Source organism: Chaetodon trifascialis, chromosome 21, assembly GCF_039877785.1.
Source record: "Chaetodon trifascialis isolate fChaTrf1 chromosome 21, fChaTrf1.hap1, whole genome shotgun sequence".
Taxonomy (NCBI): domain Eukaryota; kingdom Metazoa; phylum Chordata; class Actinopteri; order Chaetodontiformes; family Chaetodontidae; genus Chaetodon; species Chaetodon trifascialis.
In genome coordinates this window covers 4514301-4526618 of record NC_092076.1, presented here as the reverse complement: position 1 = coordinate 4526618, position 12318 = coordinate 4514301, and the positions used below count along the sequence as shown (strand labels likewise).

The following is a 12318-nucleotide window of genomic DNA, read 5'->3' as shown; positions in this document are numbered from 1 at the left end:
TTATCTTGACTATAAATGCTACACAACAGGGGAAACTCCTCCCTTAGGTAACCATGACACTAATTCACTCCTTTTTACAGGAGCTCCCCGCTGGATGCTCGTCGAGCTATCTGGTGAAACACAAGCCACGGCGAGTCCCGCTGCTATGCCTCTTCCACAGTATAATGGAAAACAGATGCAGGCTCAGGATTAAAAGTGGCTCAGGATTGATCGTCGAGGTTGAAATAAGTAGTAATGTATCATTGACTCGGGGTGTTTATAGCAGGATAGGCTAATGGAGCAAAGCCTGATAAGAACATTATGCTACACTGACAAAAATAATTATACAGGTTTTAGAGTGAGAGGACAGCAGACATGCATGTTGCTGCATGATTAATGCTGTTTTGTATCAAGCACTAGATGCATTTCCACACTTTTTAACGCACTAATGCTGCAAGCAGAGAAGAAGCCTTTAAGAACATTCTCAAGAGTTTAATGACCAGATCCTTTTCCAGCTCATGAGACGTCGTCTTCAATCTGCTCACGTTTCCATGCACTGATAATGAAAGCTGCACATCTGATTTTACAAGATTGTGTTTAATAAGCCGCCTCCCGGAATACATATTAGATGATATAAGGAAGGGCCGGGGAGCATGGCAGCTGTCTGCAGGGGGGTAGAACAAATACCATCATGTCCTCGTGGAGCTGTTCTTCAACTGAACATCCCAAAGACTCTTTAAGGAGAAAAATGAAAGAACAATACACACAATAGGCTGAGCGCTTGGGAGTTTTCACCCCAATAAAAAGAGAAAATGTCAGATGGTTTAAGTGTTTGCTGGTGAAATCAATATCAGCACGCTGAGCGGAGGAGAAGTGTTCAGGAATGCTAGTTTCAGCGGGAGAAGGCGGAGGGGATTGTCTTTTTGCCAGCCCATCAGTTTGTGTTAGTAGACGGATCTGAAAGTGGACTTCAGTTATCAGACTTTAGCTTTTATATTTTTAAATCACACGCTTTTCTTTCTCTGAGCTCTGGTATTTGCTTCTTCTCTCAACAACCAGAGCAGCAGCAGCAGTGGAGGCACGCAGACGGGATCCGTGCCAGCAGAAATGTGGCTCATAACAGATTTTTTTTTTACTGACAGTCTATGTGCAATATTCAGCAGACTGAAATGTTTATATTGAATGTTTCAGCAGCTTGAAAATCACCATGGTAATGGTCCCAAAGACAAAAGCCCTAGCCTTTTGTCATGGGTAATTATCGCAGAGCGGTCCCCTCAAAGCCTTCCATTTGGCTCTGAACAAATTCACATTTAATTTTGCTCTCACGCATTTGACACAGGGCTTTTTTATTTTTTGTATTCAAATCAGGCTTAAATGTAGAATTTAAATACCCGCCGAAATGGTTTCCGATCGAGGCAAGTGGCTCTCTTTTCTCCTCAGATTATTTCAGTACTAGAAACTATAGAAAAAGGATAAGGAGAGCTACAGAGAGACCACTTGAAATTTCCTAATGAAGCCACCTTCAGTATATAAGTGAACATTCAAGAAACACAATACCTTGGAAATGAGCTTTGGTATTAAACCCAGGTTTAAGTGTCTTATCTCCCACAAGCTGTTGAGACCCAAAAAACTGACTTGGCAGAAAGAGAAATAGCATTGAGCTGTTAGCAAAGCTGATCCCTCTGAAGTGTCATCACCACATGCTCTGTCTCAAACTGCGTGTAGTAACTCTGAACAAGTGGGTCAGAGGAATATGAAAAAGTAATGTGGGCGCTGTGTCTAAGAATCCACTCGAAGACACTGTACATGCAGACTGATACGATACACAGCTACGGTTTGGGGTATATTTAGTGGTTACGTCTTATAGTAATTTGGTTTAATGGAACATTAATCACTAGATGCGAAGCATAACATCATCTGCTGGCGTGCTTTCAGTTTGGGTGGGTTTTTCCGACTCTCCAGGCAATAGTCAGAATCGGTTCCGCATCTCAGCAGATTCGGATGCGAGCTTTCGCCGGGCGTACTCTCGGCACATTTTACACCTGCCGCGGACGTGATCACATCTCAGTGTAATTGCACCTTTCCACATGAAAATCCAGGTGTAAATGCAGCAAAGCAGCACTGTGGACAGCCAGGGAGGTGTGAAATAGAACTGTGTCTCCTCGTAGCCACTTGTGTGTTTTTATAATGAGCCCAAATCGCTGCATCGCCGACAGTGTTAGAAGTGAGACATGCTCATTTTTGTCTTGATCTGAGTCGAGAGAAAATAAACAGCCTCAGGCTTTAGAGAACCAGAGAATGAATGAGAAAACAGTGAATATATATATTGCTTCGAAGAGCAAATATAGAGGAGAAATGGTTTTAGATTATTGTTAACACACAGGAGCTTTGTCTGCTGCACATGGTGATTCATTTTGGCGTTTTAGACGTAGTGCAAGCTTTGTTTATTAGCCACACTAACAACCTGACTTAATGCCGGCTGGTTGGTTCAGCCAGTCCACCACTTGAAATGAAAATTTTCAGGATGAATTGTAGTAACTGAAGTGATTTCCTAGCTTTTTTTTTTATTTTTAATATATTCAGTCCTTCAGTTTATGAATTCCTGCAAAGCGAATTAGCGAATATTAGCATGCTAACATGCTAAACTGAAATGATGAACATTTACGGTCGACATTGTGCTTGTGAAACATCAGTATGTTAGCATTGTGCCAGCTAGCATGCTCACAATGGCTCTGCTGTGCTAGCGTGTCTGCAGTCCTGTTAATGCAGTTCCACTGAAATGCGTTGCCATTAGAGCTAGTTCCATCGTTAGCATTAGTCAGGCCTAAAACAACTTGTGACTCTGTCCCTGACTGAAAGGCTTAAAAGAAGAGGTTTAATAAAATTTAGGGTCTCATTACTGTTAAAATGTAAGTAATGGTCCTGTAAGTACAATATGTCAAAGTTAAAGCAGGAGGTGGTCCCATAAACTGCAATGGAAAAACAGGTTAGGTTGTAATTTTACCATTTTCCTTCATTTTCTCCTTCAAATACGTTTGGCTAACCCGGGGGTTTGTTTCAGACCTGCATGGTGGTTCATGTCAAAATGATCCTTTAAAAACTACTTTGGGAAAAAATTATATAATGGTATAAAATACCAGTTGTAACTGGGATATTTCTGTCTCTGTTTTCTTTCCTCATTCTATTTTTGATCTCCCTCTGACTCTCCTTCTCCCTCCCTCATCTCTCTCACCCGTCTCACCCACCCCACACCTCACCCCCCCGTCCTCTCTGCTGATACGCAGCATGGATATGGAAGTGAGCGGGCTCTGCCAGTTGATGTGTAAAAGGCTTCAGATGGCTTGAATGCATCCTGCCGCCTCTTTGCCTGCCTCAGTCTTCCACCACAGTTAGAAAGGGTGAATAATTCACAAGCGAGTTGCCATAAAGATAAAGCTTATTTTTCCCCCTTATGCAATAAACCAGGGACTTAGACTCAGCAGCAAGGAAAAAAGAAGGATTCTGTTAAAAACACTGCTGATAAATTTATAAGGACATACCGCAAAGCTAACTCTATAAATTTTTTACCAAATCGCATAGCCCTTGTTGTATAGAAAACAAAAAAGAGAGGAAAAACTCAGTGCTCAGTGGTAAGGCGAGTGTCCAGCGGGGAGATTTATTTATACAGGACGATATGAAAAAGAGGCTTTTACTATAGTGTATGATGCAGTATTATTCTTGTACTCAATTTATAATCAAGTTCACCAGGTCGCAAATCACATCGGACTGATTGTTTTTGCTGTCCGCACATTATTTATGAGGTCTCTAATATTTAAGCGTACATGAAAAAACAATTGGACTTTCCAGATGTTGCCAAACATGAGATAAATTACGGGCGAGCCTCGCGTTTGAGGCTACACGAGTGTGAATGAATGCTTTCACTAACTACTGACTGAATCTTAAGACAAATGAGAATAGACAACATAACTTCTGGGGCTTTGTAACATTTCCACTGTTGCTTTTCCCAATTTAACTCTTGTGTTGTTGATTAACTGTCCTTTATTGCTTTTCCTCCATCTAAGCCTGAGGGAGGACAGCAAGCTTTATCCTCCGCAAAGTTTTCCGCTCGTCTTTGTCTTTTAATATCACTGGGAAGTTTTTAACAAAGTGGTTTTATTAATGACACTGAGGTTTACTGTAACTTCAAACTATTTTTCCATTTTCAGTCCAATTTCCTGCTCTCCTCCCAGACAGAACCGGCTTTTGAAACCCATTCACATCCTTTCCGTCTAATTTGAAACACAACTAATCATCAATCTGACAATGAACTCCCTGTTATTTCAAAGTTTTTCATCCACAGTGACATTGTTATCTTATGTCCCCAGTGTCAGGCAGGGTTTCTTTCCTTTCCTACTTATCAAATTCATGCCATTTCCCAGAGGAAAACAGTGGACCCTGTCCTCCCATGTTGTTTTCCAAGAATAGACCACTCTTATCTTGTAATTGTATGTCCCTCAAAATTGCTTCCTACCCCCTGCAGTTCCCATGTACCACTCTGATTTCACTCTTTAATTTCAATAGCCGACCTTGAATAATTTCTACTTAACTCAAAATGCAAACTGTTTTTTTTTTGGGGGGGGGGGGGGGGGGGGGGGGTTTGGTGCCATTTTTCGTTTCGAGATTCTGCCGGTTGCTTTGCTGTAAAGCTGCAGTACTTATGAGTTGGAGTGAATTATGGGAAGAAAATCCAAAACAATGGCCAAGGTTGCATTAAAAACTGAGAAACAGAAAATCGTTTTCAGATGTTTGGTCTGACTCTAATAATTTCACTTTTTTTGGAGTGCTTTATTCATTTTTTTATTGGACCAATTAGCCACATATGGATCAAGGCATGCATAATGTATGTAGAGTTCATACATTTTAGAGTTCAGCTTTCTGCCAAGTATTCATGTACCAAGTGGAGCTGGACGTATGCAAGATTTCATTACAATCTAAGGCAACAACAAGTGATTTCAACGATTGACACTTCTTCAACCCTGGAGGAAGAACTAATGAGTGAAAATCACAAGATATATGGCCTTTGGTTGGAGTGAAATCCTGCACACTGTTTGCCTTAACAACAGAAAGTTCAAGATACTCGATTCTGTCATGGAAGCTGTGCAAGTCAGATGGCAGTAATTCCGTGTAGCCATGTTGGAGGAGTATTTATCTGTCCAGGAAGGGGGGAAGGATTTAGAGCTGTAGTGCAGATGTGCAGGCAAAGGTGACACCGTGCACGAGGATCCAGTGGAGGCAAAAAAAAAAAAAAAAGGTCAGGTGGGCTGAGCTTGGAGGATGTCAGTGTCAAAAAGTGGACGATTATCCCGATCAGGACTGTCTGCTGCTGGGAAGCTCACACCTGTAATCCCTGGATTATAAATGGTCAGATCTGTCGCCATCTACCCTCAGCTGATGTTGAAGGCTGCATCTCACTGCCCACATCTGAAAAATGTGATTAATGCAAAGGGAGTTGAATTGAAGTTCAGCGCAAACATATCATTTTGTCATCCATTAGTGTTTCCATGGGGTTCCCAGAGTAATCCGCAGAGGCTGTTACATGCCAACACCCCACGTCATATGTGTGTCATTGTATGCCTTTATGTGCGGCAGGCAGCGCTGATGGTGATTGCGGCCCACAGGGCAGGTTAAGGACTGTGTTGTTGCGCAAGGTTGGCAGAGCACTAAAGCTCCGAGCTCAGAGGAGTGGGCTTTCCCCTCACCGCACAGCAGCCATTACTCTAAATCACCCTCCCTCCTTCCTCCTCCTCCTCTCTCTCTGACCTCCGCTAGCATCCACTGACCTGGAAAATATCTGCTGAGTCCAAGCCACCAAGAGCGGCGCTGGCCTTTGCTTCGCCTGCAAACAGCAGAAATATTGAGCCAATTACAAGATTATTATCTGGTGGTGGTGGCAGGGGAACACTGTGGGAGTGTAGGTAGGCCTGCCAGGGCTCCCTGCTGGATGAGGAAAAATGAATCAGAGGCTTGTGGGGGAGAAGTGGACAGCACTCATGCCCACTTGCCTGTACGTCTTTACAGCTCCCCTCAATTGACAGATGTTGGCCCAGATCCAGGCTCTTTACAAAAGGATAACACCAGGAAATGACCCATTCAGATCCGATCACTTGTTAGCTTCTCACTCCTCCCTAATTCATATGTCAAGTTGTCATATTATGCGTGCACACGATTTACAGTAAACAAGACCTCATGGCCCAGTCAGACTTTTTTGGCATTTATATAACAGGCAGACTTGAGTCACAGCTTGCATATGAGGGAGAGTTGAGTTAGTTTGCGAGTGAAATTCGTTCAGTAGGGAAACGAAAGCAGTGATGCGTCAGGCCCTTTATTCCGAAGTGGTTATTTTATAGACCGGCCTACAAAGGACGCATTGAGTGATGTACTGCACGTAACTGTGTACATTGGATTTGGTTTTTTAATAGGGAATAGAGCTGCCTGAATGAGTCCTGGCATCCCTTTCGAGCTAGTTAGTTCCATATGAGAGAAATGACGTACAATTACAACATGTGTTATGTTCTGTCATGTACACAAGCCGTTATGTTCTAAACTTCTTAGTCATCCTAAATATTTTTTTTTCCCCTCCAGAACTTAAAGGCATGCCAAAGCAGTGAATTTGATTTAAAGGGAGGCCAGGGTTCATGCGCCACGTTTCTTATTTCGGTTTGGGTCTGTGTCTTGTTTCATGAGTGCATCCCGCTGCCTGTGTTTCATGCATCACTGTGCTTAGGGAGTCGTATTTTAGAAGCACGATGAAGACATCAAAGCAGAATCTGGAACTGCAGTAAATATCAAGCACTTGGACGGTTTGTCATCTGTTACATCACCTACCCTGCCAATAAAGTTTCATTAGAAAGCGCTGCATGCTTCTGCTGTAGAATGGAAAGAAATACCCCAGTGTAGTACACTTACTGTAAAATCAAGTGTTCCTTACTCCTTTGCCCAACTTGAACTTAAAACTTGAGAATGGAAGTTCTTTACTTGTATAACAACATTGGTGGTGTGTACCAGTCACTTAATTGATTAGTTGATCAACAGCAAATTAATAAACATTATCATTTTTCTGGCAAAAATCAACTGGTTCCAACTCCTGAACTTTGCATCAGAGGTCTTCACAGGTCTAAAATTTTGGAACCAATCCAAGATTTTTGAATGCGACATTGATAATTTAACTTTTGAATAATGAGACCTTATCTGAAAGAGGTCCAAGGACAGTCAGACCAGATCAAATAGACCCAAGGATAGTTACACCTAAACCAAAATATGGGAGACCCGAGCATGTTGACACACAAACCCAAGACCTGAGGCAATACAATGGAACACTACCCAATTAGACTGACTTGGGTCCCAGGTGAGGGTTTCTGGGAACCAAGAAGGCCTCCAGTATGCCTCTTTTCACTGTTTTATATGCTTGTAAATTGAATATCTATCCGTCAGCAGTCAAGCTGCATCCTGAAGAATGTAGGTACCAACAATATCTGTGGTTTTACATCTCTTTTTTTCATCACAGGCTCAACAGTATTCTCGAATACTTATTTAAACAATTAATCAAGAATAAAATGATCAACATCATCAATAATTAGTGTCCTAGTGGCCTTAAATGCACGTTTGAATTTTATTTGCCTGAGAACAGAACACCAGTATCCGTTTCATATGGCTGCACTCCACAGAGGAACCTGAAACCATTCTCCCAATAACTATAAAATTTACATCAACCTGAATGCTCGAGTGCTTTGTGACCTCCATACTTGGACTTCCAAACATGACTATCTTCGTGTCGCACACCGTACCACATACCTCACTGACCCTGAAAATCCCCCCAGAGTCCCGTCGCACCAACACACCACTGCTGTGAGTGCATGGACCGCAGAACAAGCTCGATGCACGCCATCAAATATGGATGCTTCCTTCAGTACAGGTTCATTTCTTTTTCATAAAACAATAATGTTCTCTTTCGCATCATGAAGGTAGGGTACTACTGTAAAGGCTGTTTCACAAGTCTACTGGTTCCCATATCAGCATGTTGCCACTATAGGCAGGAAGATGCTCAGGAAGCCTGCATGCATGCTGGCGTCTGGGCAGCCCCCCATTTATCAATGATTAGTCTCTGTGTTCTGTAGTATTGACTTGTCAGCTTAGTAGCCATTGTAGTCCCAGATGGCATTGAGGTTGTTTTAAAGCACCATTATACAGCCTCGCTCTGGACTCTTGGGGCGATGGGGCAGAGCTAATGTGACAGGAAAGGAGCCTTGTCCATGTTCCTCTTTACACAGCTGCACAAGGGGTAGCAGATACCGAGATGACTCTGGAGGTCAGGTGACGGTCAATGTTGCAGGCGGATGTCGAGACATCAGCGCACCTACGTTGCCGCTCTTGCTCTTATCGACCTCTTCCTGCGAGTCCCTCTTGTGCTGACCTCAAGATCTGCTCCTCACAGAGAGCATCCATTCAGAGTACTCAGCCACATAGCATGGGCGTGTTTTGACATTGCCCTGAAGGTAATTGACTTATGGTTTTTAGATCAGTTTCACTTCATACCCTGAGCCCAACCAGCAGCTGTTTTTAAAGCCTGGAACAACCATAAGAAAACCTGGTAGAGATACACTTGTACTGCCACCTCTGTATTCATGACTCCTTTATAGTTTTGGGATTCTTCCTCTAACATGGTTTTACCTTTACTGTCATAACCTCTATCCCAAATATTTCAGAGTGATCATGAACTGATTTCAGCCCACATGTGACCAACAAATAGTCTTGTCCAAATGTTTGTTTCTGTTGACTGAGGAAAAGAGAGTGCCCTCTCCTCCCCAGAAAAACAACACCATCACTCATTTAAGCAACTACCCAAAACATCATGTTAACATCGGACTACTAAAGACCTCCAGCAGTTGAACGATTGATCATCAGGTGTTAAAGGAAAGGAGAGTGAGGAAAAAATAATGTGGCATCATTGAGGGCCATAAAGTTCAGAGAAAGCGAAGGTCAACAAAATGTCAGAGTTTGGTTCCCTAACATTAAACAAGCCATTTTTGGGCCTAAACCTAACCAAACCCAGTGCTGTTGGAGAAGACAATGCTTTTATTTTTGTAACAGTGATTTGCATGATGTTGATAGTGGCATCAGATCAGAAAATGCTCATATTTTTCCCTCTGGAGGGCAGTTACATGTTGTGTTTTCTTGTTTACTTTGGAGGACGCATGTGGGCAAAGCCCTCAGTGAAACCAGCACACCATCACATTCATCATGACAGCTTGTGTCTTTTAGAAATGCACCGTGTTTGTGTAAAGCTCGTCCTCAGCAAAGATCTCAGTGCCCTCTGTCTCATTTCATTCTGTGTATGTTTAACGGAGCATGATCGTTTACCAGCGTCTTTCTGCAAGGCAGAAAAACGGTGCCCATCACACCAGAAAGATACTCGTCGGCAGGAAGAGGCTGTACTTCGATCACACAAATGCTCGTGCTTGCCGTTGCTTGACTTGTCCTAGAAACAACAGATTGAAGTGTTGAGCACTCTTGAATCTTCAGACATCTCAGAAGACCTCCCTCCGTTAGGGTCTCAGTAGTTCTGTCACGGTGGCAAACAGCGTCTACCCTGGGAGCCTGGGCCACTTTGTCAGCGCCAGTCCTCGCTTTAAGCAGCACCAGCCAAGCAGATGAATAATTGACGCCTGCATTCTGTACTTTGGTGAATTTTAAAGCTGTATTCTGCAGAGGCTCTAAATGGCAGAAGGAGGGTGCGTTAATCATTCATGGGCGGCTTTTACCCGCTTTGCTTAAGGTCACTGTCCTGAAGGCAGCTGGGCAGAAGGAAAGCGGAGAAAGAGGAGTGGGAGAAGAGGGGTGGCATGGCCGAACGGATTAGCTTGTCTCCCATCCCTTTTGTGAGCTCATGGCGGAAAGGACTCAAGCACACACGAGGATATTTTGCCAAATGAATGTTAGAACCTGGGGTTATGCCTAACTGAACTTTGCTGGTGTAAATATTTAAGGTTGGATTTATGAGTTTGCTTTCATCACTGGGATTTAATTTCATAGAGGTGAACACATTGAGAATACCAATCTATGACTATATTTACTCTGTGTGTTCAGATTGCTCGAATCTAACTGTTTATAACACCTACAAACACAGCAATTCCCCAAATCATGTTTCAAATAAACACAATATTAAACCACTAGAGCCGTTCTGCGAGGAGGAAAACGCTCATTTCTCACCAGAGGGGAAATTACAGTGTTGACATATTTTTCTGATGTTCCTCCACCATTTGTTGTAAAAAGTGAAAGTCAGGAAGGTGATCAATTATGCTGAGAGGGCTTTTCAGCTCAAATATCAATATTTTATAACCAGCACTACCATAGTATGGGTATAGAGATTGACGTTCATCTTTTCGCGCCATGTGAGAGTGAAGAATACCCTCTTTCAAATGGACCCTAGGGAGTCCCCTTCTTCATTTCAGAAGCCCTCAGGCTACATTAAGGAACACTTGAGGTAGCGTCTGCATTCTATCACCACAAGAATGTCTTTATATCCCGAGCGTGGTGCTGCGCCAAAACTGCAAATCAACATTTGGTTGCACCTCTTGGCTGCTAATTGAGCTCAGAGAAAAAGACACCTGATAGAGATCAAATAAATAAACTTGTGCAAACAAACTGGTTCCAGTGTTATTCTTGATTGATTGGACTCAGAGGTTTTGATGACATAGCCTGAGTTCGTCCAGGTGTGTGTTTATTTAAGTAAGAGCGCTTGTACAACTGTGACAGTTGCTGTGTGCGATTCAGTCCGGAGTCCGGGTCAAACAAATATCTCACTTCCTTTTCCAATCCTTTCTCGATTTTTCTCTTCCCAGAGAGCTGATGCCCAAGACCCTGGAGGGTCAGATCACCATGGAGAAAACCCCCAGCTACTTTGTGACCAGAGAGGCTCCGGCCAGGATTTCCGCCATGTCCCGGGACACCAAGCTGATCGTGGTAGTGAGGGACCCTGTCACCAGGGCTATCTCGGACTACACGCAGACGCTGTCCAAGAAGCCTGACATTCCCTCTTTCGAGAGCCTCACCTTCAAAAACAGGACTACGGGGCTCATCGACACCTCGTGGAGCGCCATCCAGATCGGCATCTACGCCAAGCACCTGGACAACTGGCTGCAGTACTTCCCCATGGGCCAGATCCTGTTCGTGAGCGGCGAGCGTCTGATCAGCGACCCGGCCGGAGAGCTGGGCCGCGTGCAGGACTTCCTGGGCCTCAAGAGGATCATCACAGACAAACACTTTTACTTCAACCAGACCAAGGGTTTCCCGTGCCTCAAGAAGGCCGAGGGCAGCAGCAAGCCCCACTGCCTGGGCAAAACCAAAGGGCGGACCCACCCGAACATTGACCCCGAGGTGGTGCAGAGGCTACGGGACTTCTACAGGCCCTTCAACATGAAGTTCTACCAGATGACGGGGCGTTTCTTTGGCTGGGATGACTGAATGTGTTTTTGTCTGTGGCACTGAGGGCTGTCAGAGGTACAGTAATGGAGTATTAGGAGTACTCTAAGAGGAAAAAATTTGATTTTGAGAATAAGTCAGAATATTTCAAGAAAAGTTGTAATGTTACAATTAAAGTTCGAATTTTAAAAGAATGACATTGAAAAATAAGTTAAATATTTTGTGAATAAGGAGTTATTTATGTCGTCAGGGAATGCTAAAACACCCATATCTAATCTAATCTCTCCTTTCTAATTAGAACATTAGGCTGTTTTACAGTACATATACATATATAGTATATTTGTATATTTTTATGTTATGACTTTATTCTGAAAATCTGGCAAAACATTAATTTAATGGAAAAAAAAGTTCATCATATTTTTCCTTTTTGAGAATGTAACAGCCAAATTGTTACAGTACTGGGTAAAGTTTCAGTCTCAAAATACCAAGAAAATTTTGTCACAATATTGTGATTTTACTCTTGAAATATTACAACTTTCATCTCTAAATATTATGACTTCTTATTGTCAGAATCTCCTGTTTTTTCCCCGTCAGTGTTCCTGTTCCCTCCATCCTCAGCACTAACACTAAGCAATATGTGGCTGTTACAGGAGGGAAAGAGGTCCGATCTCCCCTCGGTTGCACCCCAGATATGCAATATTTCACTGTTACATTTTTCATCATCAGAGCTGCCTCTAATCCACAATCATGGAGATATTTTCCTCCAGAAACATGTTGAGTTGTTGAAGGATTTGCATCTTATCTCCCTGCACTATCTGAAGAAACTGTTTGTTTTTGGTTTTGTTTTGGTCTTTTTAGTTTGAAGTCTTGGCTGTGACACAG

At 43.0% G+C, this 12318-nt stretch overlaps 1 protein-coding gene across 1 annotated transcript in view; it reads left to right on the top strand.

The window, feature by feature from the left end:
- Positions 1–11618, top strand: part of LOC139349735 (heparan sulfate glucosamine 3-O-sulfotransferase 3A1-like) — a 28755-nt gene extending 17137 nt beyond the window's left edge. Inside the window, exon 2 of the mRNA XM_070990708.1 lies at positions 10857–11618. Coding sequence (XP_070846809.1) covers positions 10857–11478 — 622 coding nt within the window. The 3' untranslated portion in view covers positions 11479–11618. The remainder of the gene's footprint in view (positions 1–10856) is intronic.
- The last annotated feature ends 700 nt before the right edge of the window (positions 11619–12318 follow it).